This window comes from Equus caballus, chromosome 26, assembly GCF_041296265.1.
Source record: "Equus caballus isolate H_3958 breed thoroughbred chromosome 26, TB-T2T, whole genome shotgun sequence".
In the NCBI taxonomy this organism is placed as follows: domain Eukaryota; kingdom Metazoa; phylum Chordata; class Mammalia; order Perissodactyla; family Equidae; genus Equus; species Equus caballus.
In genome coordinates this window covers 42,900,708-42,922,255 of record NC_091709.1, presented here as the reverse complement: position 1 = coordinate 42,922,255, position 21,548 = coordinate 42,900,708, and the positions used below count along the sequence as shown (strand labels likewise).

Below are 21,548 nucleotides of genomic sequence, written 5' to 3'. Positions count from 1 at the left end.
ACTAGTTCTACCCTAGTTTTCTGTGAAAACATTCCTCATAAAAGGACAGTCTGAAAGGTTTGAAAGGGAAAATGCAAACTACCAATGCCAGAAAGCCGGTGCTACCTGACCAGGATATTTCTCTTATCATGATGAAAATCCGCAACGTCAGGGACTGATAGAGTGGTCTCTGCCCTAGAATACTCCATTCTGTGGTGAAGGGTGCCATCCATGAGCCGTCTCAGAAGACCCTTCTCTAAGGAGGAAGAGCTTCTGTTTCCCCTGCAGGCAGGAACGTTGCTTCAAATACTTGGTTGGGTTTTGTTGTAATATTTGCTGCACAAAAATGGTCCAGCTTCTGAGCCCACTGGCATTTCCTCCTTCTCTCTGCTCTTGCCCACAGAGCTCAGAACAACAAAAACGGGAGTTGTTTGGTAGACCTGAACGACCAAGGCTTGTGTTCTAGACCAGGATGACTCCATAATGAGTTGGCTCCAGGAAACCCACCTTTCCTGGAATTCCAGGGCTTTCCTGGGGAATTTGTCCCCTATGCCTGTTGGTCAGTCCAAACTCTCAAGCCTGAAGTGGTAGAGGGGTCCGAACACTGGTCCCATCTTTATGGGTCCAGAATCAGATTGCGGCCACCTTCCACTTGCAGTCTTAAGACCACATCTGTGTGCATCTGGCCATGCTGAGCTTGCAGATGGAGCATTGTAGAAAGTACTGTCCCAGTGTATGGCAAAGGTCAGGCAGATGATTCTGCTTCTGGAAGACTTGTGTCTTGGTGTCTCTGTCATCTTTTGTGTCTCACTCAAGAAGGTGCTTCTAGGAGCCTGTGAGTGCTGGGCCCCAATAGTCTTCAAAGAGGCCCCTGCTGACGCGAGTCCACCCTGGGCTTCTCCCCCTCTACCTCCTGAGCCCTCCTGTTACTTGGGGACTGTGCCAGCGCCAGACACCTCTGCATGATGCTCCTGTTCAAGCATCTGAATCACTGTCCCAAGTAAATGGTTGTTTTTCAAGAGAGGCCACTCTGAAAATGTTCATTTTCCTTAATGTTTGTGCAGAAGATCAAGTTTATATAGTAAAGTCAGGAAGGTACCACAAAACTGATAAATAGAAGTTGTTCCAGTTTTACTTCCTCCTGTCTTTGGGGGCTTTATGTTTTGTATTGTCTATTCTCTCAGATATGAAAAATGTATTTTAATGTGCAGTTTTTGCTGTTGAGATAAATTGCTTAATAAAGTGCTTTGAAAAATAATTGGGCTCATAGAAAACACAGCTTGGAGCTGCCAAGCTTATGAAGCCCCAAATATTTAATTGTAGTCAATAGAAGGGGGAAAAATGCTACAATAGGAGGTTTTCAGCTATTTGTATGTTCTTACAATGAAAATCCCTTGTACACACCCGGACACCGAGAATAATGTTGAGAGGTGTGACGTTAATTGGCGGTGCTGCACTCGCCTTTTTTAGGGGTGTTGCTATAGTGGGCAAGGTCATTTTGGCCTCTGTGTAGACAAGTGGAGTAACTGGGCTTCTGCTGTTTGGTGCTCCAGCCCCCGCACGAATCCTGACCTTCAGTGGCACAGTGACTACGCCATGGATGAAAGACATCGCCTTGCCTTGTAAAGCTGTCGGGGACCCTTCTCCTGCAGTAAAATGGATGAAAGACAGGTAACCAGTAACCCAGTGTATGCCCTCAGTGAACTCTGAGAGATGGCATCAGACATACAGTGTTGGGTCCAGTGGTCGAACCTGGTATTCATTTACTCTAATGAAAGCTCCAGGAAACCTACTGACTGATTCGAGATAGAGGGGAGGTCAGGGTGCGGGGTGGATCTTAGCTTTAGCACTAAAAGGATCAGATCTATTGTGTGAATCCGCCGTAAATTCACAGCCTTTAAGTTTGTAAGAGAATTATTTCAAGGAAAAGAGTCTCATCAACCCCATAATCTCTGTAAGTTTTCTGTGCCTTGTCGCCTAAATTTCCTGTACAACCAAGATGAATGTACCCAAGGTTACGTGAGACTTAGCGCCCATCTCTTCCCCTTCCAAGATAATGGACCGACTAACCCTGACTCAAATGCTCTGAGAAATAACTTTAAGAAGTGCAATACATTAGCACTTTGCTAATACAAAATCTGATTTTCCATACTCAACAGTCATTATTAAAATAATAGCAGCTAAGATAGAAGGGAGAAAGTGGGTGAGAAGTATTCTGTCAGCGTAACTTTTTTAAATGCTTTCTCTCTGTTCAGAGGAAGAAATTAGGTTATAAATAAAGGGTTGAGAATTCACTAATGTGCCCAGAGATTTGATTTAAAACGGATTCTGAAGAGTACCTATTTTCAAAACAAAAGCGCTTGAAAGACATAACCTATTGAAATAATGGTCTTCGTCCAGTGACCACTTTTCTCATCTCTTTTAAAGTCAGTTAATCCAAAGGAAATAAGTATGCTCCTAAGGTCAAGTGGCATTCTGCCTGATTTGGGGATGACCCTAGATGACTGGACTCTCGCCACCGTGGCCTCGCTTATGACAGCAAGGAAACTCTCTTTATACTAGGGTCAGCTCATTGCCCTGTTGAGATGCTACAGTTCATTTCTTATGTCAAAATTGTTAACAACTATAACTTCAAATGAATCTACCAGAGGTCGCAAAATTTAGTTGTTCCTACATGATTTGGTCAAAATGGCACTTCTGTCCACAAAAGGATTTCCCAAAAAGGGGAAGTTACTGGTGCCTGCACAGTGGAGGAGAGAAAGGCCCACTGGGGCTATGGCAGTTATTGACATATTCGAGGAGCTAGAATCTAGGCCTTTGACACAGACCTCACTCCAATATAGCATTTTTTACAAAGAACAAAACTCAGCTATTTGATTGTTTTTGTCATATGATGATAGTTTAGTTCTTACTTAATACAAGCTTCCAAATGTGTCGTTTGCTTCAGAGAGAGTCTTTATGCTTTTCCCCAGCCTCAGCTAACTTGGATTGTAATTTCTTTAATCTGTGCCTTTTTTTTCCTGTGAGGCAGTAACGGGACACCCAGCCTAGTAACGATTGATGGGCGAAGGAGCATCTTCAGCAACGGAAGCTTCGTTATCCGCACAGTGAAGGCAGAAGATTCCGGCTATTACAGCTGTATCGCCAATAACAACTGGGGATCAGATGAGATTATTTTAAATTTACAAGTACAAGGTACAAAATTTGGGGACTCTCTTTCATGACGTTTTTTTGCATGTATGCCTATATGCAAAGAGTAAAATTGAACAAACTTAAAAATCAGCCTTTATAAAGAGCTAATTGCTATTTCCATGTTACAAAAAAATACGTGTTCATTTTGGAAAGTGTAATTTAAAAAACTCGAAGAAAATAAAAAGCATTCATAATCCCAGAGATAACACTGTTTACAGTTTTGCATCTAGAGAGCTTAGTCTCATTTTTCTTTCTGTGTGCATCGCTAAGAAAGTCCTTCTTAATAACTGCCACTAATTGCATGGTTGACTCTATTCTATATAAGTGTAACCCAGAAAATACAAACAAAAATAAGTCTGAACCGAGGTCTTTTAAGGTCTTCTAAGTAACTAAATTGTTATAGGCAATGTAAGTAAAAAAGACACTGACTAAAACTCTGTGTATTGCTACAACATTTAGTTCTGTATTTAATACAACGCACGTAATTTTTTCTTGATATCATACACAAAAGGTACGTGACAAATTCAAGATTTCAAATTAAAATCATACGTAAAATCCCAAATGGCCACTGATGGGGTTCAAATTTGGAACAGTGATATTTTATTAGTAGAATCAAAACATATGCGTCTTTGGGTTTAATTGTTATCACATTAATAAATCGCAGCAAGTAAAAATAAAATTAGTATTGTCCTCGGTAGGAAGGGAGGGGAGGAGAAGAACCATATTTTTTAAAAAAACAATGAATAATTGATCTGGAATTTCAAGTATATTGAAGTCGGGAGCATTTCAGGGCATTTCAGAAGATAGACACTATATTAATGACTCTAAAGAGGTAGGTCAATGTTTTATGCCTTCGGGTTAATATATCAGGCTTCTCTCGGAGGAAAGAGAAGGACGTTTTATGGGAAGATTTCTGTATAATTTGGATAACCTGATTCCGAATTTCTTCAGCACTTCAATCCTCAGAGCTAATCCAAAATAGTATTGAGGCTCATTGGTTGAAAGTATGTATTCTTCAAACCTTGTATGAACTCTCAAGGTCGCGTGCTGCTGCTTGGCGGCACGCCTCTGATTTTCAGAGCTGAGTGACTGTGTGCACATGTGGGTGTTGTGTCTTGGGGGAGTAGTTAAAGTGGAAATTTTTGCAATTCTTTTCCCCTCTAGCCACTCTTCTCCTCTCCCTTTCACGTCCCTGAGAACAGAACAGCTAAGTGGATACCACTTATCTTTCTCGCTGGCATCATGGGGGAAATTCAGAGTAAAATAATGCATGCATCCTTAGTAAGTTTTAAAAAGATTTCAGTTAGTGATGAACAACTCAGAAATTCAAGAAGTCGATGAGAAAATGAGTTAGATATAAATCTAAGTAGAAATGTGGTTGAATTTTCTTTAAATAATAGATTCGCTCTGTTCTCTCTCTTTAGCCCAGGATATCAACGAAATAGACATTTTGACAGAAGTGAATTGCATATTTTGGCAACCTAAAACACTTATTTAATAAATGGCTGTTAAAAATGATTTGGTAAATGACTGTTAAAGAAGATGAAGGATGTGAAAAACTAATTCTTGTTTTCTAAAAACTGTTTCCTCTCTAGTTCCACCAGATCAGCCTCGGCTGACGGTGTCCAAAACCACGTCTTCTTCTATTACCCTCTCCTGGCTTCCTGGAGACAATGGGGGCAGCTCTATCAGAGGTAATAGAAATAGCTTGTCCACAATAGTTGTTTAATTGTCATTATCCACAGGCTGATGTGACACATCTTTATCAAATAATTATGTTAGTTTATTCCTCAAAAAATTACATTGAGTAATTAATCCTTCCATTAACTAAACAGGAAACCATGCATCTATTTTTATGGTATTTGTTGAAACTCATCATTCATCCAAGGAGTCCCGTTCACAAAATTATTATTGTGCATCCAGTCTGAGTGAAATATTAACAAATGCAGAAAAGAAAAAAAAAACAGCTTGGTTATCTCACCTCTGAAATTCCGCATGCCGTTTCTTCCACATGTTGTCAACATTATCGTTCATTCATTCATGTGTTCAATCATTCATTCAAGTAACCACAGTTCCTGTTCTGACTTATAAAATAATAAAAGATGGAGAACCTAGAATTTAGTTGGGAAATGACCTATTTGCACAAAGCTTTTGCAATTAGTGTATACTAGAAAAGGATAAAGGAAGTTTGTACTGAAGGATTGGGATAGCGTGATAATTCCAGCCTAAGTGGAGGTGGGAGAACATCATTCTAAGTAAGTTGTCGACCAGGGAAAGGGAGACAATCCAGAGGAAGAGACTGAAGAGGCGCAGGAGTGCGGGACTAGGTGATGAAAGAGGTCCTGGATTGGGTGGGAGAGGATGGGGGCCTTAGATTTCCGAAGGCAGAGGACTTCCTTTCTTCCGAGAGAAGGGCAAGGTGAGAAGACGACTAGAAATATAGGGGCATTTTAGGGTGAAGCCAGTGGTATGCTGGACCCCCAGCTCCTTCTAGCTCATGAGATCGAGTTGTCGCATCTCTTCCCAGCTTCACACTCAGTGACTACAGCCAGGCTGGGGGTGTTTACACACCATGAAAATCAGAAATGCTACCAATCGTAGCTCTTCTGTTTTTTAAGAGCTGGTCATTAAACATTTATCAGCATTCTGCTGGGTAAAGGGGAGGATTTCCCCTTTTATTAGGAAAGGAGAAGGTGAGATTATTTTTTGAAAATAGGTGGATGATTAGGGGTGAGGATTCTTTGTGGGTTTGAGGAGCGTGGGAAAGATTTGTAACAGCTGCCGTGTGAAATGCACAGGGAGTCATTAATAGATGAACAAAGTCATTGCCGAGTGGGAGCAAGGCCCCAGCTGCAGAGAAATAGCACAGATTGTAGCGGGCACAATTATCACCATTTAATGACTTTCTCAAGTGATGCTGGACAGCTGGGAAGAAAAGCGGATCACAGGTTACCAGAGTTGGTCCTACCAGACCGGGGGATAAGTGTGGCCAGAAATCAGAAGAGTGAGGAAAACCAGAGTCTGTATCGAAATGGTCTACCAAAAATTCTAGGCTAGTTAGAGAACCTTTTTATGGAAAAAAATGGGGCACCAAGGAAAGAGTTCAAGGGACCCCAGGACTCTAGGTTCAAATGAAATGAAGTTTTGGATCCATTAGTGTGAGAGCTTAGGAGAAGTAGTACAGGAAGAGTGTCAGAGTGGAAGGTCTTAGAGATGAGGCCAATTTTTGCGATGAAGAATTTCCAAGCAAAGGCAACCGGGGGGGCCCTGAAACACAGTGGTGGTCAAAGCCATTGGCATGAGGGCTCCCATTGCCAAGGGTTGGAAAGCTTCCTCATAGTGGTTTAGACGGTAGAAATTAGAAGGAAAATGCAGTCCCCACGGTGTGTAGGGCACCAAGGAGGTGTTTTGGGCAAAGCTGGAGTGGAAGTCAGGCTATGATGGTGGGAGCATGGAGTACACAGATCCATCACTCGCCTGTCAGGTATTAGAGGAGCTGCGATGAGCACAGATCAGGAACACAGAAGAGAAAATGAGGATCAGGGAGGAGGATGGACCCCAAGGAGCCAGAGAGAAGGGACGGAGGAAGGAGCAGGGAAGATACTGACCGTGAGCACAGACGGAGGAATCAGAGATGGGTGATCCCCGTGTGACAGGCTTGGAGAAGACGTAATGTTGCCAGTGTGGGTTATAGAAGAGTAGAGTGTGGACGTGGGAAGTGCTTTGCCTGTGTTGAAAGTGGGATTCCACAGGCAGGATAGAAGATACCAGTCTGTTGGTGTGAGGACACCATGCACTAGGTAGGCGAGTCCCGGGCTGCCTGGGTGTGAACCCTTGGAGACAAGGACAGAGCAGACAGAATATTTTTGCCCCAGGAGAATCTTTGGAGAAACAGGGATGAAGGCTACAACAGGGAGGAATGTCTCAGTGACCACAGGGTCGAGGAGGGTAGGATTCAGATTCTGACGGTGGGGTGTGACTCTTACATATGGGACCCTAGAATGGTCACCTAACCTCTGTGGGCCTCAGTCTCTTCATCAGTACTGTGGAGATAATAATCGCTATTTCATAGGGTTTCATGAGGTAATGTAATGGGCTGAGGAGATGCTTGGCACGTAGTGAGTGCTCAGAAAATGACAGTTGTTGTTAGTAGTAGTAAAAATAGAGGTACCAGTGGTCATGTGCAGAAATGAATTGTTGGAGGGATTTTTCCAACTAAGAAGAAGCCAGGTTACCATTGAAATGCTGAGATGGCTACAAGATCTGGAGCCGCTTCCCTTAGTAATTGTGGCCTGAGCAAGGGATGGCCGAGGAGATTCCTAGCCCCATTGATAGCATATCACTTTCCCAGAGCTTTGTTCTCTTAAAAATAACTCAGCTTCAGACCATGCCCAAGGATTCGGGCACGTGTGCTATCAAGGCCAGAAATTTAGTGTCCACTCTCTGCTGCCAGGTGCACCTTTTAAAAGGTTATGGTCAGAAACTGGTTTTATTTCCACCACACCATCCAGTAATACCACCATAGTAATGTTGGTGTGGCCTAAATACCTCACTCATCAATACGTCGTCACAGCACTTCTCCCAACCTGGGTTAAATTTCCTGGAATCAAGAAGAGTTCAAATGTTCTCTTCCAAAGATGCTCGAATTCTGAGAACTCCCATCCGATACAAAATACAGACACCACTCAACGTCTGGTAGCAGGCAAATAACGCTCTTGCGAATATTTCCTGTTTTCTGAAGGATACATATTGCAGTACTCCGAGGATAACAGTGAGCAGTGGGGAAGTTTTCCAATCAGCCCGAGTGAACGTTCTTACCGCCTGGAAAATCTGAAATGTGGTACCTGGTATAAGTTCACACTTACCGCCCAAAATGGAGTGGGGCCCGGGCGCATAAGTGAAATCATAGAAGCGAAAACATTGGGAAAAGGTGCGTATACCTTCTTGTTGTTTCTAGATTTCCTCTATTTTCCAGATCAAAGGGGCATTGGAATCACAAAAGATGCATCAGATATTTGCATGTTTGTGTGTTTGAACTTTATTGCCAAAATGGGTTTGGCAGCCACAGCAAGGTAAAGAGAGAGTGGCAGGTCCTTACAGAGTATTCTGGAGCTCTTTTTCCTATTTCATTTGCAGGTAAAAATAAGAATATCGTTTGAAAATCGAGGGCTTTGGTGCCAACATAAAGTGCCCAGGCTGGGCAACCGTGCAATGTGACATTTGCCTTCTCACCTTCTCCTAGGGTGACCTTTGTCCCTAGTCTCCCCATGTGCCCTCTATCTATAACTTTCACATTGCCCCATGGCCCTGCTTCTCAGGTGGGAATTGCCTGGGATAGATTGTTAACCCTTTTGTGGGTTGTTTTTTTAATCTGAAACATGGACCTTCAAGGACATGAATCCCAGGGGAATGATGTTCAGCGCTGAATTTTTGCCCAGCACACCTGAAAGAGGGAGAGATATAGCCACACACCAGTGTAAGGGGGAGGTGAAGAGAAGGTCTTCGTAGGTCTCACTCTCACCTGACTCTTATCTGGTGGAGTGGGCTGGATGGCACGAGAGTGAGAGATGGCAAGGCAAAGGCGTTGTTTGGATCCGGCACCTGAGTTTTGGAGAACGTCATCATAAAGATTCAGATGATGAGGGATTGACTTATGCAGAAATATATCCATTAGGTCCCTCTGCTCCAGTATAAAGTGTTTGCATGGTGAGGGGTACCTGATGGCACTTCCCAAATCCAACTCTGTCTTCAGTGAGTCAGATCTACCCACACGAGAATGGAAAGGTCAGCCCAGCACACTGCAGTGGGTCCTTCAGAACCACTCAAGGAAAAGCACACATGAAAAGAGTGTCGTTCTTCAAGGAACTCTAGGAAACACAAAGATGACCTTTACCCACCCACTTTTCCCCCTCACATCTAGGTTATTATGGTTGGAGATAGCCCGTTGGTCTATAAGGTCCCTATAAATAGTGGACAATTTGCAAGTGGCCTGTGACCCAGACATGGACTGAACTCCTCATCTAGGTGGAGAAAGCAGCCCAGGGGAAATGTGTGACTACTTTGACGGCTCTCATTCATGCAGCTATGAGCTGATCCCCGGTGTGCCTTCTCCCACAGAGCCCCAGTTCTCGAAGGAGCAAGAGCTCTTCGCCAGCATCAACACCACACGCGTGAGGCTGAACCTCATCGGCTGGAATGATGGCGGCTGCCCTATCACCTCCTTCACGCTCGAGTACAGACCCTTTGGGACCACGGTCTGGACCACAGCGCAGCGGACCTCTCTCTCCAAGTCGTACATTTTGTACGACCTGCAGGAGGCCACCTGGTATGAGCTGCAGATGAGGGTGTGCAACAGTGCTGGCTGTGCGGAGAAGCAGGCCAACTTCGCCACGCTGAACTACGATGGCAGTAAGCTGGCTGGCCTTAGAGCCCTCCTATTTGTGTCTCGGGACATGCATGTGCTCACTGACCCTTCCCCACTTGACATTCATCACTGGCACAGCATAACCAGGGCCCACAGATCCCATTAGGCTTTGGGGCCATTTAGTCGGCTCCCTCCAGGGCTCCCTAGCTCATTGTACTCACATGACCATGACCGTGTTCCAGAAATAAGGGGCTGAGAACCAACGGGATCTCATTAGCGAGTCTTGGTGCAGGAGTGATTTCTCTCCGGGCTGAAGGATTCTTGACCACGTGATTCTGTACCTTTGTCAATGACCGTGAGCTAACATTGCTTTTGTTGTCTCCCACCTCTTTCCCCACCCCATCCCAATCCACATAACTTTCGTGTTTGCTCTCATTAAGCCCTTAAACTGCATGTGCAAAAACAGTTTTCCATGGTAAAGGATTTATGTTAGTCTCTCAGCAGAAATAGAGGCACTGATGGAAATAGGACAGTGTCAGGATGTTTGTGCATGCTCACCCACCCCCCCCCCCACACACACACACATGCATGCACATGTGCAATATGAATGGGCTTTCTGAAAACCAGGTGAGGCGTCTCATGACATTTAGTTGACCAAAATTAAATGATATAAATTTTTATCCTTTTTTTCTGTAACTTGTATCAAGGGCCATTTATTGATATTGAACAAGTGCCCAGCCTGGTGAAGCTCATTGAATGACTTGTGGTTAGGGAACTTTAGAAAGTCCTGAAGAGCAGCATCTTGATGCTGATTTCTGCAGCCTTGCAGTGCTGTTCACTCAGGGAGCCGAAGGGATTGCGTTAGGCGCTCTGATCACCATGTAAAGCAGCTGCAGTTTATCGGAATGTTCGGGACTGCTGGCTTAGCTCCCCTCAGAGCCTTCTGTCCACTCCCCGTGGATCAGGCTGGACCCCAGTGTCGGATGAGTGGGCCCAGAAAGGCTGTACCTGAGCCAATGCCCCAATACTTTACTCACTGCCAGGCAGGCTAAAGGGGCGCCCCCCCGCTTACGTGCACTTGGGATCTTGCTAATTAAAGCTCCAGCAGGAGCATCCTATGAAAAGAGAGTCCATGAACCCAAGGACCCTCAGAAATAACTGAAGGAAGCTAATGAGGTGATGTGGCCTGGGATCCTCATTTGGCCGTTTTCTCCCAGAATCTCCTGGTTGGCCTAGAGCCAGTTCTTTGCTCTCTGGCGCACTGTGGAAACCCACTCGAATGTCCTGTCCAGGGCCATTTCCCCACAAAGCCCTCCTCAGCCAGAGCCCACACTCATCCCCAACCTTTCAGGCCTGGGGCCTGTGACTGGAGGGAGGTCCTTAGGTGGAAATCCTCCTGGTGTTGGTCACACCAGCTTGGGGCCTTGCCTCTGTGGCGCTCTACCCCATGGCCCCGGAGCGCTTTGCACAGCTCCTGGGTGGTAACCATTGTCTCAAGGGCTGATGTCGCTCTAACTTTCTAGCCCTCGGTTATGAGTGACATCCTTCAAAGACGTTCCCGTCACAAAGCATCACCACAGGCAGAGCAGCACTTCTGACTTGGTTTCTCCCCCGACATGGTTTAATTCTCTGGTCTTACAGAATGAAAGATCAAACACTTTACTATTATTTAAGGGTTCCCCAAAGCCTTCTGCTAGTAGGTGACCATTTGGGCAGTCAGGATATTTCTTACTTTAGATTATTGACTTACGTCACTTGACTTTTACAATAATCACACTCGGGCACACAGCTTCTCTACAATCTGTGGAGATGCTGGAGCAAAGCTTCAGTGTGCACGTTGGTGGTATGTCCATAGCCAACCACTTAGTTAGAAACTGCTCCTGTGCAGCATTTGAAACTGGAGTCTAACTTACAAAGCGCTGTGCGGATTTTAAATGCTTGTCTTCCAAAAGAATATTTAATGCTCTCACTTTATCCGGGATCTTATATTATCATCATGAAAAAGTCCTGTGAGCTACCTTTAATTTTCTGAACTCTGAAATGATTTTATGACACTACGAAGTGAGAATATATGTTTCTATTTTCTTTGAAAAAGATTACGGATTTCTTTGAGCCAATCTCGTGGATCTATAGCTTTAATATCTCTTTTGTCACATCTGTCTGAAGAATTTTCTTCATTTTGGGAAAAACAAACATTGACAATTAGCCTCCCATCTATACCAGTCAGATTGCAGATTCTTCCATTTCTTTATTTGACTCTTTCTTCTACCATTTCCTTGGCCAAACGTTTCCACTTGTCCTTATGTTCTCTTGGTTTTGCAGACTCATCCCCGCCTGCATCCCCTTATGTGCCACCTACCTGGGTTCCGAGCATTTGCAGACTTGGGTTCCCAGCACAAAACACTATAAAGTTGGAAGAATGCTCTCCTTGGACTTAGCAGATAGCATAGGGAACTGGGGCTCGTTATCTCTGTTCTACTCACTTGATGCAAGATAAAGACCACTTTTGCTCAGGGGGAAATTACATTATTTTTCCTAAATCTTTGACTTGCTGGCCCTAGTTGTACATGGAAAGTACAGTGGAATGGCGCATCTTACATAATGGAGGGTGCCAAAATGCATGCTCCATAAAAAGTGGATGTCAGTGTTTGAATCTCTGCGCCCATTGCATTCAGCCTCTGTGTAGAAGGCAGCTTAAAATAGTTCAGAGTTCAGCCTTCTAGTTATTTCCTTATAATTCTAAATAATCTGAATTTCACAGCACTGTTTAACAATGCCTGGTCAATAAATAGGTTTCTTTAGAGACCTGGATGGTTCCCCTTTGAAAAGTTGTCTGTAGCTCTTAAACCCTACAATGACAGTTTTTAAAGGAGATGTAGTCTTACACCTGTGATAAAAAGCAAGTGAATAACCAAACAAAAAGGGATTTTAAGCTTCTTTAAGCCAGTGTGTCTGGTACAGTCTCCCTGCAGACTCTCTTCTGTCCGCTTGCCAAACCTGTTGTTCGTTCTTTGATGTGCAATTTTTCAAACAGCCTGTCTCAGTTGTGCTATGGGTGACACTGAATTCCAGGTAAATGCATGTGGCTTTTTTAAGCACCTAGCCTGGACATTATGCTTTCAAGTGCCTGCACCCAGCAGTAGGTTGCAAAATGAAGTCCCTTTCAAAGAGATGCACTCCACCCTTTGTGCCGATGCTGATTTGATGTGCTACAGAGTAAGTTGAGTTGGGCAGAAAGGAGGGGAGCGAGCAAGTAAATAAATCAGCAAGGACCTAGATAAAGAGTTCCTCTCATTTCTCATCACCTTGGACACCCTTGGATCACACGGCCCGATTCTTATAACCCGTCATCCCTAAAAACTCCGCCATGCTGTCTTCATTAATAGCCATCTAACATCATGGCCCTGCTTTCAGGTACAATCCCTCCACTCATTAAGTCAGTTGTCCAAAGCGAAGAAGGACTGGCGACCAACGAGGGGCTCAAGATGCTGGTGACCATCTCCTGTATCTTGGTGGGGGTCTTGCTGCTTTTTGTTCTCCTGCTGGTGGTGCGAAGGAGGAGGCGGGAGCAGAGGCTGAAGAGGCTGAGAGGTGAGTCAAGGCTCCGGCCATCCACTGCGCGTGCCAGGTGTCACTCGACAGCCAGGCAGGAGAGAATTAGCCCCCAGTGGAATAGCCTTTACTCTCTGAGCCAGGAGCCCCAACTGCCTGATTCTGTGACGTGCCTTCTGCAAGACCGCAAAGCCTAGAGGAAAAGTCCTACAGATGTTACTACTCAGTCAATCGGAAATGGAGTGAAAGTCAGCCCCTCACAGGTCTCCTAAATCCTAGCTGGCAGTAGGTGGATTTTCTCATGGATTTTTCAAGCCCACTCTCTTTAATTTTTAGCCATTCAAGCAGTACCACCAAGTACGGCTTCCTTTGAAAAGACCTAGGAGATTTGCTCTGGAAATGTGAACTATTTTCTTACCGGGAAGCGGAAATTGAGGGCTTATGGTTCTGGTAAGGCATTGGAAAGCAGAAAACACACACTTTCCCGAATTAAAATTTTGAGGCGAAGCCCAGTGTAAGAGTTTCAGTCTAACTAAGAAAACGACAGTGGAAGGTGAGCCCCTCGGCCAGATGAGAGCCGTTGTTGGGGGCACCATTGTTATACTGTCCAGCTCTGTGGAGTCTGGCGACGAGGCTGTTTCCAGCTTCTGGCCGACAGCCCTTCCTTGCCCTGGCTCTGCAGTGGAAGGACAACAAGTTCTTTCAAACAGAAAAGCTGGACAGGACAAGTGTTTCCGAGTCCTTCCTCTTTACCTGTCAGGGTATTTACCAAGCCACTTTTTTGGTAAAATGCGTCTGCAAGATGTTCACGTTTTAATATCAGTGCAGTGCGGAATAATGTTAGCAGCATCCTGTGTATTCTTCAGAGTTACATTTGAGGAGCAAGTCTGCAAGCACTCCACCTAAAACATATCTGTGATATCCCCAAACCTCGCTGGTGTATGTGGGAAACATTGACCTCTCTGGTAAATACTTTATTTGGCCGTGATCCAGTTAAAGCAGCAAAACATGGTGATATTTTCACATCTTCACTCGTTCAAAGTACTCTTCTTTATAGGACTTTAACACATTTTGCTACTAATTTGCTTTCACTTTGCCAACTAATTAAAATATCTGAAGTGCATTGCACTTCATCTCTATACTTTAACAGTCCTTCTGTTTAAATCTTCTGCAGCCCAGTAATTCAGAGGAACCATCAGTCTCATTGAAGTGTCCTTTCTAAATCACGTTAACCACGTATCTTTTAACTCTACTTACTTGAGTGAAGTCTATATCCTGAGCGCCGTGCTAGATGCTTGATGTGCAAAGATGAAAAGAAAGAGCCTTCTGAACTCTAGGTTTAGCGTAGGAGGGAGACACAGAAGCGTCTTCCAGGAAAAGAACAAAAAATGTCATGAATGCTCAAACGGGACTTCAAACCAATCCTACATAAGCACAAAAGAGGGAGCAATTAATCCCAACTGGGGAGAAGAGGGGAGGCCATGTGAGGGCTACGCAAAACAGCACTGCACAGATATAATATTGCCTAATATGTTGAGAAATTCGATTTAAGGTGAGCCGTGTTGGATTCCATTCACAAGTGCTCATCATTAAAATACTAAAAGGATGTTTTTATAGCCCTCCTTCACAGAAAACAGAATCCCATAGTCTGGACTTCAGGGACATTGTTATTGAGGTACCAAGGGGGTGTGTCCTGGTGCATTTAGGCAGCCAAATCTAACTAGTTGTGTTTAGAAGGCTATGAATTGTTCATATAACATTTGTTTAAACCAACGGTAAAATTTTCTTACTCATCTTTTTTTTTTTGGGTGAGGAAGATTGGCCCTGAACTGACATCTATTACCCATTCTCCTCTTTTTTTGCTTGAGGAAGATTAGCCCTGAGCTAGCATCTGCACCAATCTTCCTCTACTTTGTATGTGGGATGCCGCCACAGCATGGCTGATGACTGGAGTAGGTCCACACCTGGGATCCAAACCTGTGAACCCTGGGCCACCAAAGCAGAGTGGGCAGAGCTTTAACCACCCAGCCAAGGGGCAAGCCCCTATTCGTCATTTCTATTTGATCTCAGGGTTTGGCAGCAAAGCATTAAGTGTGAAGGCAATTCTACCACTCTCTGCCAAATTCACCTTTTCTTTTTCCCCCTGGCCCCTATTTCTTTCTCTTTCCTTCCCAGCTATTATTTTCCTATTCTACCTACAACTTAAGCACTCCAATCTTCCTCTTCCTTGCCAAGAACAAGGAAAAGATGCTAAAGATGTAGCTGACTCTTGCCGATACATTTGGTTAGACTGTTGGGAGGCTCGTGCATCCTTTATTTTCATTCTTAATCGTCCCTTGTAATTTAGCTATTGCCTTCCAAGGGCTGTGTCCAGAAAATATCCCGGGACTGGCATTTTTATTGTTGGCATCTCTACTTCTAGGACCAACATTTTGTAGTTGGTCTTGGTAAAGAAAGCAGTACATCACGTCAAAGAGCACGGTCTTCCATTCACTGGAAACAATTTTTTTTCTTTGTGCTAGAGAAAAGATAGAGCCAACACAAAGGTTTCAGTAGGAAGAAAATAAGTGGCATGGCAAAGAGGATGTATTTATGGGAGACACTGAGGAGCAGAGAATTCCGGAGAAGTAGCTTGCTGTGGTATGAAGGTGTCTGCAGTGTTGCATTTTGTAGATGCTTAATAAAGGTTTCCAAATCAAGAATCTGACAAGAGGGATTTGCAGGAATGCAAAGCATTGGGTACCCAATTCTATCTGCTTCCTAATGGCGAGTTTTAACATGGACACACTGAAATACATTCAATTCAACAAACCATTGTTGATTATCTACCGTGTGCCAGGTGTACCATTTTTAAACGCAGCAGTAAAATTTTCATATTAACCATTTTTATTTGATCACAAGAGGTTGGCTAGGTCCTGGAGATAAAACAGATTACTAAGACCGCATCTCAGAATTATAGATGCTCACACTCAGTGGCAGTGAGGAAAGGCTTACAGGGGACAGACTCATCTTTCTGTAACCATGAGAAGTGACCCATAAAAGGACAGAGTAAGTGACTAGGGTTGTTAAGAGGCAATTAATGAAAGGCCAGGCCTTGCCCCAGAAAAACCTTTGTCTCTCAGCCCTGCAGGGTCCCCATTCATTAACGACATATTCCCAGCTTACTCCTGGAGGGAAATGACAGTCAGAGTGTGTAAGGCAGTGGATGCCTGTCTATTAAACAGAGTTCATTAGTAGAATCGCCCAATTACAACTTGACCCACATAGGGCACAGATTCTGTGCCTGGGTTAGAATGAGTTCAAATATATTTACAGTTTCAACAGAAAGAGTTGCTTCCTACAATAATTTTATTGTCCAAAATAAGGACATTTCTAATAATATGTCAGTGTTGCCTGAGCAGCCACCAATCAGAATCAAAAATGGAAATTAGAAAATTTAAATTATAGAAAAACATCATGTGGGTTCCTAGTGGACACTGTGAGAGTTACTATGTAAGGTCAACCTCATAGTTGACCTTGTTTGATTCCATTGTTTGGTTGCTAGAAACTAGTAAATATTTATAAGCACGGGATGTTTTACCATATAGACAAGCAACCTAGTTAGGTGAATACAACATAACGGTCTTTTATGTAAAAATTAAAAAAAAAAAAAAAGGAAAATGGGACTCAAGCAATTTAGCCAACCTATATTCTTGCTTCCTGAGCACTTTACTAATTTTAGAGCATAGCGACCTCCTAAAGTCTAAATTGTCTGCAAGTGCTACATTTTTTAAAAAATCTATAACCTTATCCAGGAGTTCAGAAGCCATGTTTTGCTTTTAAAGATGCCCTGATTTTTCCCCTCTTTTAGATCCTTTGAAGTGCAAGGTTATAGAATGAGTCACTGGCTGGGCCCACGATCCCAGCAGCCTCAACCTTATAAAAATTTGATTCTCATGTCAAGTGATCAACTCCAGGATCCCTAAAAGCGTTCTCCTTTAGCATGAGTTTACCCAAGAGGGTGCAAACTTATGTTGGCACCAGCCAGTATGGGTCAACTGGCAGTGCCAAGCCAAAAAGCTACTTCCAAGACTTCAAATAAACTAAAGATAAAAATCAATGGATGATATAAAATTGGGCCACGCTTCTGTGGCCAGTTGCACTTCTTCCCTTGAACAGAAACATATTTATTATTTTAAACATGCTCTGAAATGGACTAATATTATAAAACTGATCCGTTCCAGGAGGTCTCGTGGTTCTACACAGGCACAGTTTAAGGGGTGGGTCATGAGGGGTCATCATTATTTTCTGAGTTCTGATATGCCATTTATCTGCTCTGCAAATGAGCTAGAAACCCTTCCTCATATGTAAGACCAAAAATTAGCTTAAACTTTAATAATATAAGGGAAGAGAATTGTATCTAAGAGTCTAATACACTTAGACTTGAGGTCAACTTAAACTAGGCAAAGATGGCATGACACTGACGAGTAGGGCTCCTGTGCTCCAGAAGTCCACGATATTCGTTAGTGAAGGAATTGGGAGTGTGCACCTTGGGGGCTTAATTGCCAGGCTAACAAATGCCAAATTGCGGTTGCGGTTTAGATGGAATTAGAAGCATGTACTCTGAAACTAGTTCTATGCTTTGTACTTCCTTCCTTTCTTGCTCCCTCCCTCCCCTCCTTCCCTCCTTTCTTTCCTTTTTTTTTTTCGGCCAGTATTTCTTAATAAAATTATCCTTTCTAAACTCCAAACTTGTTACAGCAAACCTAAGTAAACAAGGTTTCTGTATCTGAGAGTAGGGAGCAGGGCTGAGCCAAGGGCAGCCAATGGAGCACGGGACAGAGAGTGGACCGTCAGGAGGGAGCGAGCTGAGGTCAGCCCTGGTACCAGGCTGTGCCCTGTCTGGGTGTTCTATTTTGTCTGTTTGTACTTGCAGTTTTCTCGGATTGCAAGTATATACGGTTTTCTTTTCTGGATATTTATTTTGCCTTGGGTTTTGAATCAGCTTCCATTTGAGCACGCTGATGATTGGAAGTCCTATTTGTCATCTTGTAAAAACGTAAATGCAGGTTTATAGCCCTTATCAAAATAGCGAGTTTATAAGACCCAGTTCCATTCCACAGAAAGGCAGAGATTGCTGCGAGGGAGCTTGCAAACAAGAGCTTTTGATAGATGGCAAAACGGGGTGAGGTCTGCTGCCCCCAAATCAGCTTTCTGTTTCTGTGGGTGTGTGCGAGGACTGCCCAGTAGAGATATTAACCTAAGCATATTCTATTTTGCTTAACTAGAACCTCAGAAATGAAAATGTAGTCACGTGGCTATGAATCAGCTTTCTCTTTTAAAGAAACGTTGGGGCATGTAAAAATGAGGCAACTCAGGCTCTCAAGGCTGGCACAGCTGCAGTCCTTCAGACTCGCTGTGCGCTCTCCCCTGACACAATGTGGCCTGCACTGCCTCCTTGATAAGAACCTTCGTGCCACGTGCAGACCCAAGATGGAAGCAACGGTCCACAGAAAGAACGTGGGAAGTGGGGGAGACCACACCGGGATACTCCTACTCCAGCTGGGGGTGCCTCTCCCCAAGAACTAACTGAACCGTGCAATAAGCAACAGAGTACTAACCCTTGCCATTTTTCACTGTTTCCTCTCCTATAACCCTTTACTGTACACTATCTTATTTTAGTCTCTCAATAGCTGTGCAGATCAGTTGAGCATAAACTTGAAAGGATTTTAGTGACACGGAAACTAAAGGCAACCTGTCCAAAATCCCATATCAGTTAGGGCAGAACTAGAAGGAGAGCCTGGGTCACTGTTGCCTACCGCAGTTCTCTTTCCATGAAACTTCTTCAGACTTAGGAATATTCAAGAAGGAAATAGGTCATCCCCTCGATATTAGGTTAGCTTTAAAAGGTTTATCAGTGAAACGTGGGGCCAGAAAATATATGGGATCAATAGCCACTTTATAATTTTATTTTTGCTCATCGAAAATATTTGGTTTATTCATTTTTTACCTCTATATATTCACTACCCCTCAGGCTTCTCCTATGTTTGAAAAAAAGTATTCCTTCTAGTTTGCATATCTTCAACCTACTGCCCTTCTCTCTAAGTCTTTTCCTCACTGAATTCTTCAAAGGATATTCTGTACTCAGCGACATTGCCGCTCACCAGCTCCCAAATCCTCAGTCTTGCTTCTACCCCCACCACTCAAATGAAACTGCTCTCCTGAAGGGAGATGGCCAGTTACCTTCTGATCATCAAATTCTCCTTTCAGTTCTTATTTTCTAGCTCTCTTTGCACATTCAGAGTGTTAGAAAATGTATTTTTTTACAACTCCTTCCTTCCATGTTTCACTATCACCAGACTATCCTGGTGATATTTCTCCATCATTTCCCAAATCGAAAGATTAAGCAGGGAGCACAGAGCCGAGGATGGGTGTGTAGGAGTAGCAAGGGGCTTTAGAAGAGATGTCACAGGTCTAAATCTCGAACTGAGCTGAAATTTGTGGGAAAATGTGACAGGCAACACAAAAGACTGTTTAGCTGCATTGGGCAAGAAGAACGAAGCTTGAGATGATGTTCTCATATTCACAGATGGCAGGTAAAAGAAAGAAGGACTCAACATCTGCTCTGCTTTGATGTGCACCAGGAGAAGTGCTATTCAAACCAGAAAATGTGGAACAAGAATCATAAAAAAGGAAGGGAGGGAGGGAAGGAAGAAAGGAAGGCGAGAAAGGAGGAAGGAAGGAGGGAAAGAAGGGAAAGACTCGGCTTGCTTGAGAAAATAATCAGATCCCCTGATTATTTAAATTGATTTATTCTTTCAAAACCTACTGTGTTCTAGTCATGGGGCGGGGTGGGGGAAGGAGGAGATGTTGCATAAAATAATATCCCCAAGCCCTTGCTAGTAGGGGAAGCAGACCACGTTTACAACAAGCCATTGTACAAAGTCCAAATGATAAGCAGCACACTATGGACACCAATAAATGCTATGCTAATCCACCGAAGGGGAAGCTATTTCTCCCACTGGAGAGATTAAGTGCCATGGGGTTCTGGTCTCTAGACCCCAAAGGGTAACATATTAGGATTCTGAACAAAATTTTTTTCAAACATAATCCCAAGACCTTTGTGGATAATCTTTGAACCATCAAATTGGAGTTGTTAGAAAATAGTTATATTCCATACCCATCATCAAAAGCAATAAATTATAGAAATTATAGATTGGAATAAATTAGGTTAGGTTGTAGGAAGGATGGTTTGTGCAGAGGCCTGACAAATTCCATTTGCATTTTGACATGGTTGATTGATAAGGGAGTACCAGGCTGTAGCTGAAATCTGGACAGGCTGAGCCGGTTTTTGAGGTGGCACAAATCCAGGTGGGAAAGTTAATGTGTTAGAGGGAAGAATCCGAATTTTAAGAGATTTTGAAAGGCTGGAGCCAAGGAGATAAAATTTAATAAGGATAATTGTAAAGTCTCCTAGATAGATTGTGAAAATTCATTTGCAACACATATAATGATCATTGTGTTCTCACTGGTGTGCAAGAAGAATATCAAAAAATTACCAGTTTCTGCACTCAGCCTCATTTAATAAAGGATAATAAGAAATTACAGGTCTTTCATAGAGGAGAGTCCCAAGCAGAGAATTACCTAGAAGTTATGCCATATGGAGAGTGATTGAGAAAATTAAAGAATTTAACCTGGAAAAGAGAAAGCTGAAGGCAAGCAGTGAACTGGTGGCTACGTGGAAATATTTGAAAGGTTGGTAAATGATTCCAGAAGGTGTCATTGTTGTATCCAGGTAGAAATTACATCATGGGATTTCAATGCAAGACTAGAAAGATGTCTCTCACAATTAAATATATCCCTGAGAAAACTTAGTGTGGCTCCACCTTCTACCAGGGACTGGGCTGTGCCTGGAGATAAAGATGAAAGGCCCAATAGAGAGACAACATAAAAACAGGAAGTCACAGTGCAGATTGGGATAGGCGGTACTGGACATATGTGCCAAGGTCCACGAAGCCCAGAGAACCAAAGCCAGGCTTGGGAAGATGCACAGAGCAAGTGGCACCTGCATGGGTGGTGGGACAACAGAGGGACTTGAAGGAGCAAAGTCATGGGGTCTCTGCAGAGAATGCAAGAGCCAGAAACTCAAGATGAAGGCAGAAGATCAGAAGTGAGAGACAACAGAGCTGGAAAGACAGCTTGGGACCAGCATGTGAAGGCTCGCGCTCTATGCCGAGGAGTCCTACAGGCAGGGAGGTCCCTTTGAGAGTTTCAAGGCACAGGTGTGACACAGTGAGGGATGTGTGTCAGATCCATCACCCTTCCTGCAGCATGGATGTCACTTAGAGGGCTGAGAGATTAGAGTTGGGGAGACCAGGAGGATACTGTTGACTAGTAAATGAGATTTGAACCGAGGAGAGAGAAAAAAGCAAATGTCCCCTGGGGACACGTTGAGGTGGGAGAGGTCAACAGACTTGATAGA

General features: G+C 43.7%; 1 protein-coding gene across 6 annotated transcripts in view; it reads left to right on the top strand.

The window, feature by feature from the left end:
* The window catches only part of DSCAM (DS cell adhesion molecule), a 690,516-nt gene that overhangs the window by 628,961 nt on the left and 40,007 nt on the right, over window positions 1-21,548 (top strand). For 4 of the 6 annotated variants that reach the window (XM_023630201.2, XM_070252706.1, XM_070252705.1 and 1 more), the window contains 6 exons: window positions 1,533-1,650; window positions 3,011-3,174; window positions 4,767-4,865; window positions 7,913-8,101; window positions 9,289-9,579; window positions 12,950-13,126. In XM_023630201.2, the coding sequence (XP_023485969.2) occupies window positions 1,533-1,650; window positions 3,011-3,174; window positions 4,767-4,865; window positions 7,913-8,101; window positions 9,289-9,579; window positions 12,950-13,126 (1,038 nt within the window). Of the gene's footprint in view, window positions 1-1,532; window positions 1,651-3,006; window positions 3,175-4,766; window positions 4,866-7,912; window positions 8,102-9,288; window positions 9,580-9,975; window positions 10,084-12,949; window positions 13,127-21,548 lie in introns of those variants that run through there. The other 2 variants (XR_011433076.1, XM_070252708.1) reach the window with 2 other exon arrangements.